Source organism: Mobula hypostoma, chromosome 27, assembly GCF_963921235.1.
Source record: "Mobula hypostoma chromosome 27, sMobHyp1.1, whole genome shotgun sequence".
In the NCBI taxonomy this organism is placed as follows: Eukaryota; Metazoa; Chordata; class Chondrichthyes; order Myliobatiformes; family Myliobatidae; genus Mobula; species Mobula hypostoma.
In genome coordinates, this window is record NC_086123.1 from 13,842,788 (window position 1) to 13,866,629 (window position 23,842).

General features: G+C 40.6%; 1 protein-coding gene across 1 annotated transcript in view; it reads left to right on the top strand.

Annotated features, from left to right (window-relative positions):
- The window catches only part of slc8b1 (solute carrier family 8 member B1), a 31,436-nt gene extending 7,594 nt beyond the window's left edge, over positions 1–23,842 (top strand). Inside the window, exons 4-16 of the mRNA XM_063034348.1 lie at positions 1,291–1,343; positions 2,164–2,220; positions 7,035–7,141; positions 14,566–14,733; positions 14,854–14,964; positions 15,948–16,004; positions 16,307–16,443; positions 17,451–17,592; positions 20,135–20,256; positions 21,214–21,367; positions 21,809–21,889; positions 21,971–22,035; positions 23,653–23,842. Of these exons, the coding sequence (XP_062890418.1) occupies positions 1,291–1,343; positions 2,164–2,220; positions 7,035–7,141; positions 14,566–14,733; positions 14,854–14,964; positions 15,948–16,004; positions 16,307–16,443; positions 17,451–17,592; positions 20,135–20,256; positions 21,214–21,367; positions 21,809–21,889; positions 21,971–22,035; positions 23,653–23,841 (1,443 nt within the window). The 3' untranslated portion in view covers position 23,842. The remainder of the gene's footprint in view (positions 1–1,290; positions 1,344–2,163; positions 2,221–7,034; positions 7,142–14,565; positions 14,734–14,853; positions 14,965–15,947; positions 16,005–16,306; positions 16,444–17,450; positions 17,593–20,134; positions 20,257–21,213; positions 21,368–21,808; positions 21,890–21,970; positions 22,036–23,652) is intronic.

The window sequence follows — 23,842 nt, forward strand, 5'->3', positions numbered from 1 at the left end:
CTTCCACTTGGTGATTCACAGCCTGGTTCCGACCCAGCTCTACGCCAGTTTAAACCCTCCCAAGTACCACTAACAAAGCTCACTGCTACAATGTTGATGCCCCTCCAGTTTGGGTGCAGTGTGTCCTTGAACAAGTCATCTCCTTGCCTTGGAATGAATCCCAATGATCCAGGTATCCGAAGCACTCTTTGCATTTTCTTATTTCTGCCCTTGCTAGCAGCAATCTTTTCAAAATACAGTATTTAAAAGCTGTATCTTTAATCCACTTGGCTATGGGTTTTGTGCTCTCCTTGCTGCTTTCTCCCCCTAATTTGAGCTCCAATAACTCTTGGCTAATTGTACTCAGTTTCTTTTTAAGGCCTCAACTGTTAATTTGTATTGTACAGAAAATGCTGGAGGAACTCAGCAGGTCAGGCAGCATCTATGGAATGAACAGCAAGTTGATTTATTTCGGGCTGAGACTCCTCTTCAGTCCTGATGAAAGGCCTTTGAAACATCGACCGTTTACTCTTGCCATAGATGCTGCCTGACCTGCTGAGTTCCTCCAGCAATTTGTATGTGTGGCTTTGGTTTCCAGCATCTGCAGAACTCCTTGTGTTTATGATCTGTATTGTGTTCGTGGGCATTGCCCCTTAATCAGTAATTTGAATTATGAACAGATATTTCTTGGATTGATACAGTAGTTCACACTTTCTAAAAATGGCTGCCTAACCTTAATCTCATCTTGTGATCATTGAAAATAATCTTCACACATATGGTTTAGATGCATGCTGCGTGAAAAATAGCAGATCAGTCGTTACCGTGAGTCTTAATGCACAAATTTGTGATGTTCAGAGATATCCCAATAGTGAATTTATCAGTTAATACGGCTGTTTAATTTACAATTATCATGAACTGACCTTGCTGTTGATTATGTGATTTGCTGTGTACAATCACTTGTAGCAGTGCGGGTTTGCAAGATTTACATTAGAACCTTGTCAGTTCGATTTAGAGTGGCATAGAAACTATTTAAACCACTTCTGCTTCCTTTTCACATTGTGTTATTGTCAATGCATTCTTCTCATAACCTATTTTGGAGAAGTATTAAACCAATTTTTCTTGGCTTTGTACTAGTGCCAGTGAACAAAATACATGGGTTGTAAAATAGGCTAAAATGCGGCTGATGGTATTAATTTGTTCTGGGCTATGGATTTGAATTTCTACTAATGTTTGATATCAAATTGTAAGACATTTAAATGAAGGCACTGAATGAAGCACTGTACTGATTAACATCATTTATACTTTACACAGGCTGTTTGGTTGTTCTACCTATTCATGTTCCTTGGAATAACAGCTGAAAAATTGTAAGTTTTGTCTTTGGGCATTTAATCTTGAATCTTTTACTGACACTTGCCTACTAAGTTCTCAAAGTAACTGTCAATTTTGTGCTCTATATATTTGAAATTGACTCTGAATTATGTCTTTAGTGGTGTCCACACTTCATTTTCTGGTAAAACTTGACTTTCCCACCCCTTTTAAAAATAAAGATGCAAATGTAGCATAGTTGAAGACAATTAACTGAAGTGAGGTATCAGAAGCTACTTGGACTTCAAAGTAGAGATGTCCCTCCAGCCCAAAGCAAGTTACCACTGCACAGTATTTCCAGGCTCCAGCATATGAAGGACAAAGTTCTTTATGTTAGAAAATGGTACTTGCCCTGTGTTCTGAAACATGTGGCAGTGAATTGTTAGCCAATTATTCTAGATTTTGGTGAGATTGCAATCCATTTCCTTCACAATGAGTTTGTCTGTTCTGCAGCCCCAAATGCTAAAGTGATTGAAGTAAAGGGGGTGCTGAATATTTCTGCTGACGCACTCTGTCTCTCCCTGACCTTCAGCAATAAAGTGATAAAATGTGTAATCATACCATTCTGTATTTGGCATTTTCATCAGTCTTTCTGTGCTCTCCAAATATTCTGATTATAAATAAATTGAAAGTTGTTTTTCTTGGAATATTCTTGAAGTTAAATCCAGAGTGACTGGCACCATAACTTTTCTGTAGTTAGTTGGCACATAACAGCAAGTGCTATTTAATGAAAGTATAGATTCTCCCATTTTCCCATACACTAGGAATTTTTCAATGTTATGATCATAAATATCAAGTCTAATTATTTTGCTTCTCCAGCTTTTGTCCAAACCTGGCTGCCATATCTACAAGTTTAAAGTTGTCACATAATGTGGCAGTATCCTTTATGCCTTGAATATATTTAAATATTTAATGAGTGATAATTGGTTTTATTGGGTGAGCGCATTCTTTGAATAGAATGTTAAACTGGAACTAATTTTTGTGTTCTAGCTGGTAATGTTGTCACACCCACACATCTAGATATTTGTATAAAGCAAACAGAATCTGACAGTTAGAATGAATGGTCTCAAAATAGAGTTTATATTTGGGGTTCAAAATATCAATATTACCTGGTTCTTGGCTCAGATTTGATTTGAGGTTTTTGCTGTTTTTTTTAAATTGTTCTTTCACTGGAGCAGCGTAGGGTTGACAAAGGTACATTGTTCAATACTGCTTTGCACTTGAGGAAGGATATGTGCTTCCATCTTGAATTTCAGTCTGTGGCAAATGTTTTCAAGAATATTGTTGGGGAGGAAATCCTAGGGTCAAAGAAACTTTTGAGCTCGTGTGTGACTTGGGCAGATGTTTAATAGTGTCTTTTCGTTCTTTTGGTTGGTTAAGGTGAGGTTGCCAATTGTTCTGCATGTTTTAGATGCTGCACTAGAGTAATTATTTAGGGTTGTATTGTCAGCTTTGTTACAGCAATTTCCATGTTTTCTAGGCAGGTTTCAAGAAATCTATTGCACTCCCAGTTTGTCTTTCTGACGGGTGCGAAGGCTTGGGTATTATACTTTCTCTGAAGAATATGCACTTCTGGCTGTGATTGCCATTTTGGAATCAGAATCAGGTTTATTATCACCCACATGTGTCATGAAATTTATTAACTTAGCAGCAGCAGTTCAATGCACTACATAATATCGAAGAAGAAAAAATAAATCAATTTACAGTATACAGTATGTATATCAAAATAGATTAAAATCTTGCAAAAAAACAGAAATAATACGTATTATAAAAAGTGAGCTAGTGTCCAAAGATTCAACATCCATTTACGAATCGGATGGCAGAGGGGAAGAAGCTGTTCCTGAATCGCTGTGTGTGTGCCTTCAGGCTTCTGTACCGTCTTCGTGATGGTAACAGTGAGAAAAGGGCATGCCCTGGGTGCTGGAGGTCCTTGATAATGGACGCTGGCTTTCTGAGATACCAGAAAGCTTGAGCAGATACCTTGAAGATGTCCTGGGTACTTTGTAGGCTAGTACCCAAGATGGAGCCGACTAAATTTACAACCCTCTGCAGCTGCTTTCAGCCCATGCAGTAGTTAACCCCCCCCCTCGCCCCCCACCTTTTGTCTTACTGATGTTGGGTGCCAGGTTGTTGCTGCAACACCACTCCACTGGTTGGCATATCTTGCTCAGTCTGTGGCTGAGTGGTCACCCACAGTCTGCGGATTGGTGATAACATATCCTCTTCCCTGACGATCAACACTGGCGCACCTCAGGGGTGTGTGCTTAGCCCACTGCTCTACTCACTCTATACCCATGACTGTGTGGCTAGGCATAGCTCAAACACCATCTATAAATTTGCTGATGATACAACCATTGTTGATAGAATCTCAGGTGGTGACAAGAGGGCATACAGAAGTGAGATATGCCAACTAGTGGAGTGGTGCCGCAGCAACAACCTGGCACTCAACGTCAGTAAGACAAAGAGCTGATTGTGGACTTCAGGAAGGGTAAGATGAAGGAACACATACCAATCCTCATAGAGGGATCAGGAAGTGGAGAGAGTGAGCAGCTTCAAGTTCCTGTGCGTCAAAATCTCTGAGGATCTAACCTGGTCCCAACACATTGATGTAGTTATAAAGAAGACAAGACAGCGGCTATACTTTATTAGGAGTTTGAAGTGATTTGGCATGTCAACAAATACACTCAAACTTCTATAGTTGTACAGTGGAGAGCATTCTGACAGGCTGCATTACTGTCTTGTATGGAGGGACTACTGCACAGTACCAAAAGAAGCTGCAGAAGGTTGTAAATCTAGTCAGCTCCATCTTGGGCACTAGCCTACAAAGTACCCAGGACATCTTCAGAGAGCAGTGTCTCAGAAAGGCAGCTTCCATTATTAAAGACCTCCAGCAGCCAGGGCATGCACTTTTCTCATTGTTACCATCAGGAAGGAGGTACAGAAGCCTGAAGGCACACACTCAGTGATTCAGGAACAGCTTCTTCCCCTCTGCCATCGATTCCTGAATGGACTTTGAAGCTTTGGACACTACCTCACTTTTTTTTTAATATACAGTATTTGTTTTTGCACACTTTAAAATAATCTATTCAATAAACGTAATTGATTTACTTATTTTTATTTTATTTATTATAATTTTTATTTCTCTCTGCTAGATTATGTATTGCATTGAACTGCTGCTGCTAAGTTAGCAAATTTCACATCACGTGCCCGTGATGATAAATCTGATTCTGATCCGGTTAAGTTTCTGTTTAACTACTTTACTCCCACTCTGCCACACAACACTCTCTTAAGATACGGGTTGCCTATTGAGTATCACAGGGTAGATGTTTAGATTATAAACTATCTTGCTCATGGTATGCACCATGTATCCAGTTTAGCCCTAATCTTGTAAGGAGACATGAAATGATTCATCTGTCTGAAGTTGCAAATGTTGGCTATGTGTCGGGGAGAAGGGGCATTATCATGAAGCTGAGATGACCGGCTTTCAAACACGAGCTCCCTTTGTGCAAGTCCAGCCAGGGGGAGGATGCTTCTCTCAGTTCCCAATGCCCTCATTCAAATATTTCCTTAATCCTGAAGGTATTGAATTTCACATTGCTCAGTATTTTGTACCAAGCTAGCGATCTGAAATGGAGCTGGCCCTACCCAGAAGGCAGGTTTGAGAAGTATGTTAACATCAAAAGGTATTGGCACACGCCTGAACCCTTCCAACAGAATTGTCACTTGTATTGGCCATATCCCCCGATTTATTTATTTATTTTTGGGGTGTACAGGAAAGGTATCAAATGCCAGTGCTTCAGCTAAAGTGGAACAACTTGGCTAAAGGCTTTAACCTTGCAGCAGGATGCTTTCCTGCCCAGTGATACAAGGCATTTTATTAAAGTTAAAGTAAATTATTATTAGGTATGTACAGTATGTGTCACCATATACTACCTTGAGATTCATTTTCTTGTCAGCGTTTACAGAAATGCCATAGAAATTTTGAAAAACTAGAGAAATAAACTGGTAAACTACCAACATGCAAAAGAAGACTTTTACACACTCTCTTTGCAGAAATGGTTAAGTGGAACATATTTACCATGGGTGAGGAATTGAAAACTATTAAATTGAATAAAGTATGACATCCTCTTGATCATTTTCGCTCTTCTGCCTCCCCCCTTTTTTTTTAAACAGCTTTGAAGTTTCCCATTATCACTAACGTCACTAGAACCCCAGAGAGTGCTAGGAATACTTGGGCCAGGCACCATCTTTGCAGAGTGAATGCTGCTGTCTGGACTTGAGACCCTTTGGGAACTCAAAATGTTAAATTTGTTTTGTTTCTGCCCCCTTTCTTTGTATCTAAGTATCTGAAGGTGGAGTCAGACTGATTTCCACAAGTGGTGAGGGCTGAAAGGGTGTGAAGATGTAAAAAATCAGATTAATACAAGACTTTGCCTTTACTTTTTTCTGCACCCTGAACTTGTTATTCAGTCTGTCTCTACCCTTTCTCAAACTAATTACTCCACATCTACTCTTGCCCTTTCAAAGGATAAAGTTAGAAATCGAGCAGGTGTTTCCTGTTAGTGAAAAAATCGTTGTGCTGAAGCATTAGTTCTGTTTGCTGAGTGTGTCCAGTATTGTTTCAATATTTGATTACTATTTTGCCTTTTGATCAATGTGTCATTGTTAAGTGTTAGAATTGTTCCACAGTTTTGAAATTGCCCAGTACATGATCCAAACCATGTTCATTCCTGGTTGCATCGTGACCTGGTGTAGAAACACCAATGCCTCTAAACAGGATGCCCTCCAAAAAGTACTGGACATGGCCCAATGCATCATGGGTAAAGCCATCCCCCACCATTGAGCACATGTACGTGAAGTGCTGTCACAGGAAAGCAGCATCCATCATCGGGGACCACACCACCTTGGTCGTGTTCTCCTCTTGCGGCTGCCATCGGGAAGAAGGTACAAGAGCTTCAGTGCCCACGCCACCAGGTTCAGGAACAGTTATTACTCTTCAGCCAGTGTGGCTAACTTCACTCATCCCGTCACTGAGCTGCTCCCACAACATACGGACTTGCCATTTATTTGTATTTGCGCAGCTTGTCCTTTGAACACGGATTGTTTGCCCATCTTGTTGGGTGCAGTGTTACATTGCTGGTTCTTGGATTTACTGAGGATGCCCACAAGCAAATGAATCCCAGGATTGTATGTGGTAATATTTATACACTTGATAATAAATCTACTTTTAAACTTTGAACGTGCTGCCTCTCCTGAATTATCTGCCTGCCAGCAAGATTTCTGATATTCCGCTTAGCTGCTAGTTGGCTGAAGATCAAGTTAAAGGAGGTTTTTCTTCAGTTTCGTGGTAATCAGTGCAGTTAAATATTTGTCCAATATCAAACGCCTTGTATCACTTCCTCTCTTCTCACTTAGGGCAAGCCCTTCTCAATTAATGAGCAAGTGGGTCAAACATCTGTGCACTGACTGTTTTGAATGGATAACCTTGAAATCAACCTTCAATTTATGATATCTTTGGTGTCTCTGATGTGAATTGTTACAGTTAAGAAATTTTAAGATTATTCCTATTGGACTGCATCTCAATTTTCATTAACTTTTTTTTACTCAAAGAAGCACTATTTAACTATCGTGGGTTTTTATTTTAAAGATATTTGACATCTGTATCACTTATCCTTGACTGGTTTTATTTATGGTGTAACTTTCCTTGCCCTTGGTAATGGAGCTCCTGACTTATTCAGTGCAATTGCAGCCTTTTCTGATTCTAGAACAGCAAGCCTGGCAATTGGAGCTTTGTTTGGTAAGTCGCATATTTTCTACATTACTTTTTAATTGTTTTGTTGATCGGTGGTCATTGCCTTTAAAGTTCATTTTGGAGAACTTGCTTGACCATGATGTCATCTTTGCTGGGAAGTGACCAAATGAATCATGTATCAGAGTGGGAAGCAAATTGGATATGTCAGTGGTTATGGAAAAGGGCGTAGAGCTTACTGTCAACCACAGTAAACATCTTTCTTTGCAGAAAGGCCATTTGATTAGCATGTGAACAGACCTGACTCAGAAATACGACTCTAGGATCAATGGGTGGACAACTAGGGGTGGATGGCTATTGCAAATATTATTCCCATTAACAAGTGCAGAGACTGGTATTATGTTTTGTAACTCCAAAAGAAAGGTAGGGGGGAAACACAGGTGCTGGGGTACTTGTGTGTACTTAGTTTTGCTTTAGTGAGGCAAGCACATATGATGTGGTGACGTAGTGATGTATGCCACTCGTACTTTTATATATAACCACTGAATTATGTAAACAAAAAATGGTTAATCAAAATGTGTTGATGATACTTTGGCTGTCCATCGATGTTTCAATGTTGACTGAGGCCTGGGCAAGGTTGTATGGAAGACTGGCAGTTGCCCAATCTACAAGTCTCCCTTCTCCACGTGACAACACCAGTGCCAAGCTGTATGGGTCCTAGTGCCCTTCCCTCGGACAACATTTATAATACTAATTGATTATTAAATACACCATACTACTCCTTAGCACTACTAACTACTCCAATACTGAATTCATTGCTCACAGTGCATTCTTTAGACTCTGGGCAAATATTTCCGCTAGCGAAACGCACTACGCTGACGCTGAATCAGAAGCTTGCCAGTTTCCTCCTTGCGTATCTCAACGCAGCACACTCTGCAAACGACAACTCACCAGCTCTGTTGTTCCTGAGCCGGCCCCTTGCACTTAAGCTTGGATCTTCTCAAACCCGATCTCAGGAGGAGTATGCAGGACAAACAGCTGAGGCAAATTGAGGGTTCCTCAAACAAGATTTAACCCTTAGCTTAAAGAATTCACACTTGTCGCATCATGCTCTGAGCCCATAATCTTCTAATCTGTTTAATGATGTCTTGAGATTTTGGAAATACTCCTTAACTCATCACCACTAACGATGTCATCCAGTGAGCGACTAGGCAGCCTTGTAGCTCCAGATCCATAACTTTCTGCCAGAGTACAGGTGCAGATTCTACTCCAAAAACAAGCCTATTATGGTGATATAGCCCTTTGTTGATGTTGAGAAACATTTTGGACTCCTCTTTCTCCGTGTGTAGGTAGGCCTCAGCAAAGTCTACTTTGCTGAAGTGTTTCCCTCCAGAAAGGTTTGCAAAGATACCCTCTATCCTGAGCAGAAAGTTGCTCGACTTTCAGTACTGGGTTATTGGTTTTATTAAAATCACTGCAGATCCTGACAGACCCATCTGAGCTACTGGAGTTGTCCATGGGCTCCACTCCACCTTGGAAAGAATTCTATCAGCCTCCACATGATCTAGTTCTAGCTGCTTTATCATGGTTGGTATAAGGAACCGGATGGGCTTTGCAAAACTTGGATGTGGCATTTTCACTAAATCCTCTTTTTTAAAACAGAGGTGCTAAGAGGGTTTAAACAAAAAGTTTAAGAGGGACTGCAGACTGTCGCACGAAAAACAAGGTTGTTTCACTAGGTGATTGTACCTCTCCACATATTGACTGGGACTCCCATACTGTAAAAGGACCAGGTGGGATAGAGTTTGTCAAATGTGTTCAGGAAAGTTTCCTTAATCAGTACGTGGAAGAGCCATGAGAGGGCGTGCAGTACTTGATAATGAGGCAGGGCAGCTGACAGAAGTTTGTGTAGGTGAACACTGTGCATCTAGTGATCATTTTGCCATTGGTTTCAAACTAAGTGTGCAAAAAGGTAGGTCTAGTCCTTGGTTTGAGGTTCTAAATTGGAGGAAGGCCAATTTTGATGATATCAGAAAGCATCTGGCAAATGTGGATTGGGGCAGGCTGCTTTTGGGCAAAGGTGTACTTGGAAAGTGGGAGGCCTTCAGAAGTGGAATTTTGAGAATTCAAAGCTTGTATGTGCCTATCAGAATAAAAGGTAAAGATAACAAATGTCGGGAACCTTGATTTTCAGAGATATTGAGGCCCTAGTTAAGTGAAAAGATGTACACTGTAGGTATAGGCAGGTGGAAGCAAATTGGGTGCTTATGGAGTATAAGAAATGCAAGAGAACATTTAAGAAAGAAATCGGGAGGGCCTCTGGAAGATCAGAATGGTAATCCATGCGTGGAGCCAAAAGAGATCTTAAGTGCTGTTTTTTTTTCTATCTGTATTCACTCAGGAGATGGACAGAGTCTATAGAAGTGAGGCAAAATGGCATCGACTTCATGGGCAATATACAGATTATAGAGGAGGAGGTATTCGCTGTCTTGAGGCAAATTAGGGTGGATAAATCCCCAGGCCTGACGAGGTGTTCCCCTGTGGGAGGCAAGTGCAGAAAATTCCAGGGCCTTGGCAGAGATATTTAAATCACCTTTGGCAATAGGTGAAGTGCTGGAGGACTGGAGGATAACCAATGTTGTTCCACTGTTTAAGAAAGGCTCTTTTAAAAATAAACCAGGAAATTATAGGCCAGTGAGCCTGACATCAGTACTGGGAAGTTAGTGGGAAGTATTCGAAGGTACCAAATATGAGTATTTGGATAGATAGGGACTGATTGGGGGATAGTCAGCATGGTTTTGTGTATGGTAGGTCATGTCTAACCAATCTTCAAGGTTTTCGAGGAAGTTACCAGGAAAGTGGATGAAGACAAGGCAGTGGATGTTGTCTATGTGAATTTTAGTAAGGCATTTGACATGGTACATCATAGGAGGTCGTTCAAGGAAGTTCAGTCATGGCGTTCAAAATGAGGTAATAAATTGGATTAGACATTGGCTGTGTGAGAGAAGCCAGAGAGTGGTAATAGATGGTTGTCTGTGACCAGTGGAGTGCCACAGGTATCAGTGCTCGGTCCGTTGCTTTTAGATTATGAGAACACTCAGTCCTCTTTTATTGTCATTTAGAAATGCATACATGCATTAAGAAATGAGACAATGTTTCTCTGGAGTGATGTCACAGAAAACAGGACAAACCAAAGACTAACACTGACAGAACCACAAAATTATAACATATAGTTACAGCAGTGCAAAGCAACACCATAATTTGATGTAGACCAAACCATGGGCACGGTAAATAAAGTCTCAAAAGTCCCCCGAGTCGATCGAGTCCCTGATAGCGGTGGCAAAGGGAAGAAACACCCTGCCATAAACCTTCAGGCACTGTCAACTTACCAGTACTGTACCTTGGAAGCAGCCGACCACAGCCAACACTGAGTCCATCTGTCTGAAAACTTTGAGCTTCCGACCAGCCTCTCTGATACAGCCTCCCAAGCGCCATCCTCTGCCGAGTACCTTTGACCTAGCCCCGACCGCTGAAACAAGCAAAGCCGAGGATTCGCGGCCTTCTGCTCCGGAGATTCTGGTTACCACACAGTAGCAGCAGCAGCGAAGCAGGCATTTCAGAAGTTTTCCAGATGTTTCTCCGTACTCTCACATCTGTCTCCATCAGATCAGGATTGTGCACGGTCCCCTACTTGACAGATAACAGATATTCATCACCGGAGAGGCCACGCGCACTGCCGTCGCGCCATCTTTCTCCTACTCCATCTTTAGGAGGACATCCATATCAATGAACTGGATGATGTGGTAAACTGGATCAGCAAATTTGTGGATGACACAAAGATTGGAGGAGTACTGGACCGTGAGGAAGACTGTCAACACTTGCAGTGGGACCTGGACCAGCTTGAAAAATGGGCTGACGAATGGTGGATGGAATTTAATGCAGACAGGTGCAAGGTGTTGCAGTTCGGAAGGATCAGCCAGGGTAGACCTTGTATAGTGAGCAGCAGGTCGCTGAGGAGTGCAGTAGAACAGGGGAGTCTGGGAATACAGATCCATAATTCCTTGAAAGTGATGTTACAGGTTGAAGGGGTTGTGAAGTTTTTGGCTCATTGGCCTTCATAAATCTTATTTTATATTGAAGTTGAATAAAACATTGAGTATTTGGAGTATTATGTGTCGTTTTAGTCACCTACCCACAGGAAAAATGTGAACAAGGTTGAAAGAGTAAATTTACAAGGATGTTGCGGTGTCTGGATGATCTGAGTTATAAGGAAACATTGAATAGGTTAGGGCTGCATTCCTTGGAATGTAGGAGATTTGATAGAAGTATACAAAATTGAGGGGTATATTTGGGGTAAAAGCCAGCAGTCGTCTTCCATTGAGGTTGGGTGGGACCACAGCTAGAAGTCATGGGTTAAGGGTGAAAGGTGAAGAGTTTAAGGGGAACATGAGAGGGGAAACTTCCTGACGAAGGTCATGAGAGTGTGGAATGAGTTGCCAGTGCAAGTGGTGCATGCAAGCATGATTTCAACGTTTGAGACAAGTTTGGATCGATACATAGGTGGTAGGGGTATGGAGGGTTATGGTTGATGGGACTAGGCAGTTTAAATGGCTGCGAATGGACACGTTGGGCCAATGCACTGCTTGTACTGAACTGTTCTATGACTCTGTTTGAATTTTCCAATTCCATCCTTGATCACTGCTGTGGCATCATCCAGTACCTTTCTTAACTTCTGGTTGCCTCTATTGTAGAGGAGGTAGCTTGCAAATGAAGTATAGATTTCGAATCAAATTATAGTTGTCTCAGGCAATCATGACCACACGATCCTGGGCGTCCTGTTCTTAACACATATATGCGGCTTGTTGGTTGTTGTATTTCACTGTTATGAATGTCATTCCCACAGGAGCTGTCCTCTCTCTTGTATAAGTCCTTAGTCCAATTAGTCCAATATCTGCAGTTTTCAGTTCAGTATCTTTGAAATGTCATTCAAATTCATTTTGTGGATTGACTGAAACAGCTGACCCAGTGTCCAGTTACTTTTTAATTAATCTGCCATTCACTTCTGGTGTAAGCTATTTTGCTTGTCTCCCATTAGTTTTCACATTTTAAATCTCAAGACTATCCAGTCCTGTGTCATTCTCATCATCATCAGATTTTTCATCAACGGCATGTAAATGTGTGCTCTTCTTGAAACTGCTTGACTTTTTATCTTTCTCTTCCTTGTACAGTCCATTTATTTTTGTCTGCCCAACATGCTCTTTATGTGTGTGCTACTTTGTTGCATCTTCTACAAGTTTTGCCTTTAAACCTACATTGGTCTGGTGTATGTGAGCCTCTGCCACAACGGTAACACTTTTTCTGGCCAGGCACATTTTTGTTTAGACGTCGCAGTTTTGCTCACGCACTCTTTCATTCCTGACTGCTACTCAGTGGCATCTCTGGCTGTTGTTTCCATTGATACAGTGATTTCAACTGTTCTTTTAAATGTGTGTGCTTCAGTTAGGAGCAGTTGTTGAAAGCTTTCTTGTAAAATTCCACAAACTAAACGACCTCTCAGTGCATCATAAGGCCCATCACTGAACTGACAATGCTCAAGCTGTTTCCTTAATTCAGCCACAGAAGCTGAAATGTACTCCCCTTCATTTTGATTCTGCTTATGCAAACTTAAAGCATTTTGCAGTCAACAATTGTTTCAGTACTAAATGTTCTTCCATTATGTTCACAAGATCAGCAAAGCTCATGGCTGGTTTCGTTGACCCTCAGTAACATTGGCACACTCTTCTCATTGACTACTTCATTTGCTTTAAAATACTGCTCAATTCATTCAGTATACAATATTCAGTTATCTCTTGTGCAATCAAATGTGCTTATCTTTACGATGTTTCTACTTTTTATTTGTTGTTATCACCTAGTACTCTGTTTATGAGTGTGTGAATTTTGTCTGCTTTCTGCCTTTTTTTAAAAACTTGACTGTCTCCCCCCTTCTGGAGGAAAATGCGCTGTGTTTTTTTTAAACTGTACTGTGGGGTAAAGGAGTATGTAAACAAACAATGCTCAAACAATATATTTTCAATATTACTGAAATATTAAATATGCAATTGAGCAGTCTAGATATGAAGAGAATGAGTAAACACTTGGAGAAGTGAATTAGCTTGGAGAAAGGCAAAACTAAACTTTTATTAGACAGCTTTTTTTTAGTAAGCAAGCAGATCAATGAAGGATATGTGATGCATATGTATATTTCTATGCTTGGGATAAATATTTGATAGTGCCTCAGGAGAAAAGGCCTTTTTTTTTTCTTTAGCAGTTTGCCACTACTGTAGTCCTTGTACATATCAGGAACAAAGAAGCAGACAGAAACAATCATTATAGACCGACCCATCCTGCAAGCTGCCTTTTCCCAGAGCTGGTTTCTGCAAAGTGCTAGAGGGCTATTAAAAGTTTAAAATATAATGCCCTCTTAAAAGTTGCTTCTTTCAGGCAGTTAGTCTGATCAACCATTCTAGTTAGCAGCCCCCCCCCACCCAATAACCCAGTCAATACACTGTAAACACCTTTTAAACCACTTTCTATAATGCTGCTTACATTGTTAAAAATTAAATTAAGGCTTAAATTAAATTAGTCTTGCAAGACCATGGATCTACGCCTGGAAAGTCTTCACTCTCCAGGGCGCAGGCCTGGGCACGGTTGTATGGAAGACCAGCAGTTGCCCATGCTGCAAGTCTCCCCTCTCCACGACACTAATGTTGTCCAAGGGAAGGGCATTAGGACCCATACAGCTTGGCACCAGTGTCGTCGCAGAGCAGCAGTGTATGGTTAAGTGCCTTGCTCAAGGACACAACACGCTGCCTCAGCCAAGGCTCGAACTCACGACCTTCAGATCACTAGACGAATGCCTTAACCACTTGGCCACGTGCCATTGTAAATGCTGGCATTATGCACATTTTATTCCCTATCTGAACTCTATTTTCATGGATTTCTTTATAATTATTGAATGTGGTTGATTTGTTTTGTTGCATGTTACGCCCACACACCACAGTAATGGTGATGAATAAAATGTGATTCCTGGTGGGAGAGTGAACTGTGAAGGAGAAAGAATAGAAGCAGGATAAAAGGCTGAAATTCTAAAGGAGTGTAGGAAATGTGGTGTTGGTGTGGGGGGGGGGGCGGATGTTGAGGGAACAAGGAATATTGCAGCTTAAAACAACCAGGGTTCTAATGAAGATCAGGTGCTGTTCATAAAGCTGATCTGGCCACAGTTGAGATGTGTTCCTTTCCACGTATCTCACAAGCGTAGAAATGAAGGATTTTGATCAGCTTGCTTTTCTGTCAGAGAAAGAAAGTTTATGCAGCTTTTTCCGATCCTGTGCAGTGGCCCCTCTGCAGCAGAAATTTGCTAGAGTCTCTGGTGATGTAACAAATCTCTAAATGAAATATAACTACAAAGCTTCAAACTTTTCACCGTTTTGCAGGTGCTGGTATATTCGTGACCACAGTTGTCGCTGGAGGTGTTGGCTTTGCAAGACCATTTATAATCGCATCCAGACCCTTTCTTCGAGATGTAATATTCTATATGGCTGCAGTTTTCTGGGCTTTCCTAGTCATCTATTATGGGCGTATTGATTTGGGGCAAGCACTTGGTGAGAAACTTGCTCAAATTTCAAGAATAAATGTCAATTGATTTTAGCTTCTGACAACTTGTCAATTTAGACATGTAGTAATCTATGTCTTCACATGTATTTTGCACGTGATCTCCACAGGTTACTTGGTACTGTATGCAGTTTATGTGCTTGTGGTCATTGTAAGCAGTATAATTTACAAGAAGAGCAAAAATCAGCTACAAAATTCTCTTTGCAACAGTCATCCGGAAAGTAAGTGAATTGCTAATCTTGTGCTTGACTGAGTTAAAATTCTAGTTATAATCCCAGAATGACTACCTGCAGTAGGTTATACGAAAGCTGTAGCCATGTACAGTACTGTGCATACAGTATATAGCTAGGGTGATTAAGACTGCTCATAGTGCTGTATTTGTTAACGTGGAGTGGAGTTTGTAAACCTGGTGGGAGCAAAGGATGTTGGGGAATGGTGAGGGTGGAGCGCCGCGCGGAAGGGATGTGGGACAGGTAGCGGGGGTGGTGTGGGTATGGACACGCCCATCCCTGAGACATCACACAAGGTCATCTGATTCTGAACTATTGGTTTACTGATCATTATAGAGTGACGCTCTGGTGCTTCCTGCTCCCTCCCCTCTGCCTTCCACTTTTCCCAACCACAATTCCCCTCTCTATGTCTCCTTCCCACTCCCAGTCCACACTACAGACCCACATCAGGATTAGATTTATCATCACTCATGTCATGAATTTTTTTTTGTGTGTCTGGTAGCAGTACAGTGCAATGTGTAAAATTACTGCAGTACTATGCAAAAGTTTTAGACACCCCTAGCTATCTGTGTGCTGAAGACTTTTACGCAATATTGTAATTTACTGGTGGGGGTGAAAGTTGAGTTCCTTTTGAAATGCATATCCTCATCCCACACTATAAATCTAGATCTTGCCAATTTTAGGGCAGAGCTTGTGTATGGATTATTGGTGGCTTGTTTTGTGTTAATTTTTAAATCGCCTTATTCTGAAAGAAAGAATGTGATTTCAGCTTTTGGTGTTACTGTATAGTCTCCTCTGTGACTTGTGACATGCTACGCTGTGTGGAAGACTTAGCAGTAAACAGCTGCTAATCATTCTGCTTTAATAAACTGATACTGTTTGGGACAATATTCCCAGTTTGGTGCCACACAAGTCATCTTGAGATTTGCATGTTGTGCTGGATGTAGTAACCAAAGTAATTGCTGTCTTTCCAGTTTGTGACACTGAGGATGCAGTTCCAACATGCACCAGGAGGCTCATGCATGAAGACTGTAAGCACTTTCTTAACCTAAAATAGATTTGTGCTATCTCTTCTATTCTTGCAAGAGCCCTCTAGAACCGTGTGCTATTTTCAAATGTATAATGTGCAGAATTTATTGGAGTTGAGCTATTTCACTGCCTTACTTTCAATCCTTTGCATGTTGGCATGTGGCAAGGGCGGTTTCTTTCTTGGGCCATTGTCGTGCAATGGACTTCAGTGACAGATTGATTGCGTTTTGCTTTTGCCTTGGTAATGCTTCCTGTCTGCTGCAGTCCAGACCATGAGTTTCTGACCAGAATTTTATTCCCTCAGCGAGCGAATATCAGTCCTTAATTGAAAATGAAGAACCCAAATCTACAAAATCCATTTTGGCGGACTCTCTTAATCCCATTGACCTTCAGAAATGGAGGAGGAAACATCTGCCCTGGAAGATTTTCAAATGCCTGAAGGTAATTTCTGCTTGTCCTATAAAGCATAAGAGCAGAATTAGACCCTTTAGCTCATTGAGTCTGCTCTGCTATTCCATCATGGCTGAATTATTATCCCTGTCAACCCCATTCTCCTGCCTTCTTCCCATAAGTTTGACACCCTTACTAATCAAGAACCTATTAATCTACATTTAAAATGTACCCAATTATGTTTCTAAGGAGACATGTTTGGTGAACGGGGTTGAGAAGAGGCGGTATCAACTTAATACTACCCTAAAATTCCGAAATGTTCATATTCCTAGAGATGCGAGTTAACTTAGTTCATGAGATTTCATCCTAATTTTTAATACATTCTGCCCTGAGTTGCTGAGCTTTTGATGTCACATTCAAACAAAGGAGAAATGTTTTTATAATTGGAAATGCTACATTCTGGATTATTAAGTGTGTCAATTAGATGGTTTTGATGTCCTGAAATTTGGGACGGTAGAGTAGCATAGTGGTTAGCACAACGCTTTACTGTACCAGTGATCCAGGTTCAGTTCCTACCGCTGCCTGTAAGCGGTTTGCATGGTCTCCCTATGACTGCGTGGGTTTTCTCCCACAGTCTAAAGCGCTGTACCAGGAGGTAGGATAATTGGTCATTGTAAATTGTCCTGTGATTAGGCTCGGATTAAAGTTGGAGGGTTGCTGGTTAGTGGGGCTGCACTGTACCTAAATAAAATATTGGGCAAGTGCTTTAGCTGCTCTATATATTTAAAGAAAAAAACAATTGAGCTATCTCTCCACAATCCCAGACACTTGACACTTCAGCATGCTAGTTAGTCACTGCTCGACAAACCAGAGTTATTTTCCAGAACTGAATTTTCCATTAGTCATTTCATTCTGGTTTGTCTTTTTTTTTCCTTGCCCCACCCCCTCTTCCCTCCACCTGTTTTGGTTTAGTTTTCTCATTTTTATACTGGCAGTATGTACAACTACTTTCAACATTCAGCTATAACTTCTGTTTTTTTTTCCCCTCTCTCTTTCAGCTGCCAATAGAGTTTCTGCTTCTACTTTGCATTCCCGTGGTTGACTTTGACCAAGATGACCACAACTGGAAGCGGCCCCTGAATTGTCTGCAAATAGTTACTGGCTCGCTTGTCTGCATCCTGGTATTTAAATCAGGCTATTGTAAGAATAATTTGCCTTAAACCTTGTTAGCATAGTGATCCGAATATCAAAAAGAGATCTCAAAGGGCAGTCCAAACTGCAGTGGTTCTGGTTGAGATTTGACATCTCATTGAGAAGTACAGTTGGTTCTCAATCTTGAACATTTCCAACTAATACTATCGGGGAGGGGACGTTTCTTTGGTTTTTTTTGTCCTAAAATGAAACATCTGCACAAAGTGGGGGGGGGGGGGAATGCATTTGTGTAACTAATGCTTTTGTATTTTGCTGTTGGTTTTCCATCCTCACTGCTGACTCATTGAGATAATTCACCCCAGATGTTCATTTTTTTCCCAGATGTTTTATTGTTGAAAGTGCAGAGGATTTTAAAATTGTACATGACAAAAAAAAAAGTTGGTCTATAGTTTGGCTGTGTCAAGTTGCAGATGTGCTTTGAGCATGACTATTGAGGTCATTGGACTGATTTTGGAAAGCGCTAATACGGAATTTGGAAACTAGCTGGTTTTGAATGTTGCTAACGGAGTGACACGGTAGCGTAGAGGTTGGCAAACGCTTTACTGTACAAGAGACCCAGGTTCAATTCCCTTCACTGCCTGTAAGCAGTTTGTACATTCTCCCTGTGACTGCATGTGTTTCCGGGTGCCCTTCCAGTCTAAAGACGTGCTGGCTGGTAGGTTAATTGGTTATTGTAAGTTGTCCCATCATTAGGCTGGGATTAAATAGGGGGATTGCTGAGCAGTGTGGTTCAAAGGGCTGGAAAGGCCTGTTCCACACAGTATTTTAATAAATAAAAAATTTAAAATGTAGCTCCTAGAAAGTTGAAAAATAATTTTAGTTGAATATCTATACTTCCATGCGCCATATTGTTCTATATTGTTGTCAATGATTTTAAAATGGAAACCTTTCGAATGGAGACTCTGCTTTTAACCATCCCAGGCTGAACTTTATGGCTTAACGCTCTGTTGGGCAACAGAGCTATTTAGATCTGACAAATAGTAAATTCAGACTGTGGTTTCTTGTCTTGGTCTCCATTTTCAATGGAGAATAAAATGGGGGTGAGGTCACCTTGCTGGTATCCATTAGGTAAATAGTTATTTTTCCCTTTGTACGCTAAATGTTTAGTCTTGACTCAAATATATTCTGGGCAAAATAAATGTGAAGCGTGCAAGAGCAGCACAGTGGTGTAGCTAGTAGAGTTGTTGCATAACACTTCGGAGACCAGGAGCCAATCCTGACTACCCATGAGGAGCTTGTTCTTCCTCTGACTGGGTTTTCCCCAGGTACTTTGGTTTCCTCTTTCATCCCAAAGACACGGGTTCAAAGATTAATTGCTTCAAGCATGGGTGGGTGGGAGAATCTTTGTAGGGGAAGGGGGGCCTGATTCAGTGGGAATATAGGTGAATAAAGTGAACTACATATGTGGTTGGCATGGACCTTCTTTGATTCTGCTCTGAAACAAATAGAATCCTTTCCCCCATGAAGTAACACATGGACTTGTGTCAGATTTGATCATGGCACGGAGTCACCGTCCCTGCTTTATCCCGGATACTGTCCTTTGCAGAACTTTTCAATGAATGAAGTCTCATTTTTGCAAGGCTTACTGGGATTGTTTTGTATTTTCTGTCCAGCAGGACGTGGGGACTGCCTTGGACCTGACAGGGTGTGTGGGGTGGGAGGAAAATACATATTCCAAAAAAAAGGGGTTTGCATACCATATTGGTGTAGGGGATTGGTTTAGAGCAAACTGGAATAACTGGTCATTTCTTGGTGGGTGCAGCATTTAGTAGTGTACCCCAAAAGCATACAATAGGGTAATTATTGCTTGGAAAGCCTAGTTTACTAACTTTATTTGGAGAAGAAAATTTGCCATCCTTGTTGGATTATGTAATTCGAGACCTTGATGTGATTAACAGTCAACACCTGAGGTCTCAAAGGCAACTTGACTCAAGGCAAGGATGTGTGATAGCAACAGTCCACTTACCGTAATTAATTTATTCTTCTTGGGGATTAACAGAGTTTTCTTACACAGGGCTTTAAGATGACAGCTGAAATACCGTTTGGGCTTCTGTGTCTGAACGACAAACATGTCTTTTGGGCTTGTCTTGTGTGCTTCATGTATTTGTTTTAAGCACAAATTTGCCCTCTGGTACACAAAATTTGCCTTATGAAGAGGAAGGTGGACCCACAGCCTAATTTGGATTGTAAATTTATGAAACTATAATGCTGAGGTTTGGGAAGGCTTGGTGAGTATAATCAAAACAAGTTTGGATACTCGAGGATCCAAATACATGATTATCAGATGGAAAGCTGAACACCAGGCAAGGTTATTTGTGCAATAGTAGAACCGGTTTGATTGGGAATGGAGAAATGGGTGTATCTTGTATCTTAATGGCCAATTGCTGTTTCTTCTTGTAGATATAAAATGGTATTTTGTCATTGAGCTTTAATATGCTGCACTAGTCATTAATTATATGATCCATTTCTAATTTATATATTCTTACAGCAGTATTGTTTTCATGTGAGATCGCTTAACTTTTTTGGTTAGATGGATTACTACTCATCCATGGCCACCTTCCTGTATGGAGTCTTACTCTGGTGATTTCGTTGATCTTGGCATCTATAGTTTTCTTCTCCACAAAGAATGAGGAACCACCAAAGTTTCACTGCGTAAGCTATCAATCCAGATTTTTATAAAGCTGCTTTTTGAAAGATTGTGTATTGTACAATACTGAGGCAGTATTTGATTTCCATGTTGAGACTTGGCTCCAATCTAAATATCCACCAGATGGCTTTACTCGTGTTCCCAGTTGCATTCTTAAAAATTCCTTCTCTGTTGGAGGAAGTCAGTGCAATTTTTACAAACACAACCTGAGGGTCTCTGCCTGAAACATCAGCAGTTTACTCTTTTTTTCCATGGGTGCTACCTGGCCTGCTGAGTTCCTCTAACGTTTTGTATGTGTTGTTTGGATTTCCAGCATCTGCATGGTTTCTTGTGTTTGTAACATAACCGGTTCCTTGCTGGAATCTGGAAATGTCTGTGAATTTGGAAATGCCTGCAATTCAGGAAATGAGCTCCAAACCCTGCAACAAAGTTGTGGTCCTCTTGCAGGAAATTACAATGAGTTGGTGGCAAATTTTTATAGTGCAACAATTTACCTTGGTGTTCATTGTTAATTCATTTTGTCCTCTATTCAACAATGTTGTGTTACTTTATCCTACATTACAGCTTGATTTTTCTCAGCTCTAGTTTAGACAGATTCTTGGTTTGTAGGTTTTTGTAGCCCTCCAGATATGTTGTTCTTGACCTAGTCCTTGTATTAATTATCCTTATGTTTTTAATCTTTTGAAAATTTCCAGTTTTTAATTTATTTCATTTGCAAATGTTCAATTCAAATATCCACTTGACAAATCTTTTTGTACTTTTGGAATGCATTCGACAGAATCAAACTCTGAATTTCTATCCCCACTTTTGACCTTGTGCTGTCATTTAACATGTTAAAATTCATGATTTTGGTTGGAATTGGACATGGATCAGTGCTTGAGTGAAGGCTTATGTACGACTTGCATTGCTCCAAAGTTGGAATCCAGTACATAGAGATCTGACAGAAATTTGTTTCATTTCAGGCATTTGCTTTTATTGGGTTTCTCTTCAGCATCGTATTGATCAACTGTATAGCCATTGAGATTGTCAATCTCTTGCGCTCCATTGGAATAATTTTTAACCTAAGTAATACAGTACTGGGATTGACGTTACTTGCCTGGGGAAACAGTATCGGAGGTATGTTTAGTCTGGTTAGGGAAGCAATGATGGCTGATTTACAATGGTCAGATTCTGATCGATATATTTGTAGCATGGTTGGGGGGGGTGGTGAGGACATAAGTTCTTGAAGTACACAGCATCTTAAATATGGAATAAGGTGATTTAAGCCAATTTTTAATTTGTGTGTGAGGTTGGGGGGAAGTTGCCCTTTAACCATGGATTTGCACCCTCCCAGACATTTGCCTTTGGGTAAGGCAGTCAGATGCAGAATCAGGAAGAGGAATTGCATTTTTTTTTTGTGCTTGTGGTTTCATTTCTTCAGGGGGTGGTGGGAATAATGCACAAATGTTGAATTTCTATAATGCCACAGTACGTATCAAATTTGAATTTGATATGTTCATTGGGGGGGGGGGAATGAGCTTGAGACTGGGTTTCCTGTGACATTTTCTTATTTTTCAGATTTGTTCTCTGACATCACAATAGCCCGACAAGGATATCCACGTATGGCTATTGCTGCATGCTTTGGTGGGATAATATTTAGTATCCTTTTTGTTTTGGGGGCATCTGTATTTGGATTCTAAAGTCTGTTCAAAGTTGTATGGTTCCTTAATTCAATTGTAGACATGCTGTTTGGTATAGGCCTAAGCTCTCTAATTCAAATGCCCTACAACAATAATGTTCTTGAGGTATGTGTCAATCCTTGCTTTGAACACACATTGTACCTTGTCTCTATGCTTTTGAAAAGAAGATGTAAGCTGGTTTTAACCTTCTCACATTGTCTTCCATCATAAATTTGAAACTCTTGTGTGCATGAGGTAGAATCGATAGGTATATCATAGGAGGGGAGATATGAGCAATGGGCTGGTCAAAATCTAGAACAACTCAATTTGGGATATTTAACATTTAGGGCAAAATCGGATTAGGATCAAGTGGGTACAGGACTTCCAAACTAGGGCAAAGGGCAAATGGGACTTGGTTTGGAATAAAATGTGATCAGTAGCATTCAGATTGATCAGAAGTTGAGTATGGAATGGAAGTCATGATCCCAGTGGTATCCTCCAGGGGAATAAAAGTCACTTGAGACAAGTTTTCGTGTTTACCAAGGTATTAGTATTATTAAAGACTGTGTACCAAAGGAAATGGTTGGTGGCCCTGCTCCAGTTAAAACTGTTCATGATAAGAGCAGCGTACTGGAAAAGGAGTGCTGATTGGTAAGTGGCTTCTGGAAATGCTTCTCAATAGATTGATGGAAGGTTAAACAAGGCTAACTTTGCGAACGCAGTCAAAGAAAGGGGAGAGCTAGGTATAATAAAAGCTGTTCCCATGACTTTGGATGATGCAAGCTTTGTAGATGAAGAGGGGTCGAGGATGAAACAGTTGTGAGTGGAACTAATGGAGGAAGTGGACATTAATGGAAGTACTATGTCTAATTAAAAATGGAATGAGCAAAGGGGAACAATATCAAATGGGTCTTGAGTAGCAATTGAAGTAAGCAGTGAAAAATATTTTGATCCTATAGATTGAAACTGTGGATTAAAATGAATGTTATGCCCCTATGGATTAGGTGTGACATTCAAAAGTGTTATTTCCTGAACTTGGGGTTGACAATATAATTCACCTTAACATGACTGAATCATTTAAAGTGGTTCAATTTAATATCAGAATGTATACAGTATACAACCTGAAATTCTTACTCTTCAGAGATGTCCACAAAACAAGGAACCCAAAAGAATGAATGATGGTAATATATCAAAGCCCCCCTCCCATGCACATGCTGCAGAAGCATTGACCCTTCCCTTCCCCCTCACCCCCCCCACTTGCACCAGCAGAAACACCACCCCAGCATGCAAGCAATAGCAAAGCCCCCAAAGAGACCTTGATCTTGAGTCCATCAAAAGCTACAGTTCATAACCAAGCACTTCGGTATCTCAGCTATAGTCGGTTACATCTGTTGAATATTGCAGCTGCATTCACTGAATGGTTTCAAAGTTGGATACTGGCAGTAAATTAACTTTTTAAGTGAATGATGTGTCTTTAAATTTGGTAGATTTGAAATGGCTTATTGCCTTAGCTGTCAATTGCTAGGATTTTTGTATTGGATAGACATGCTCAATAACTGCGTCATGATGTCTCTGGCAGAGTTCCTCGTAACGAACCATGATCAATGGATAAAATCCATAAGTTTGGTTCATATCCAAAGGAAAATATGATTGTACACTAAAACATCTTCAACAGCCTAGTTGGTTTATAGTAGTAAATTTTGGCAATAGTAGAAATTGATATAATTCATTTTTCTCCCTCAGATCAAACGTGACAGCCTCCTGGATTGGATTCTAGTTGGATCACTGGGTTTAAGTCTTGTAATGTCATTCGTATTAATCCCACTTCAAGGTTTTAAATTCACACGGGCATATGGCATTGTTCTTATTTCATTTTATATATTATTTGTTATGATTGCACTATTGACTGAAGCTGAAATTATACATATTTAAA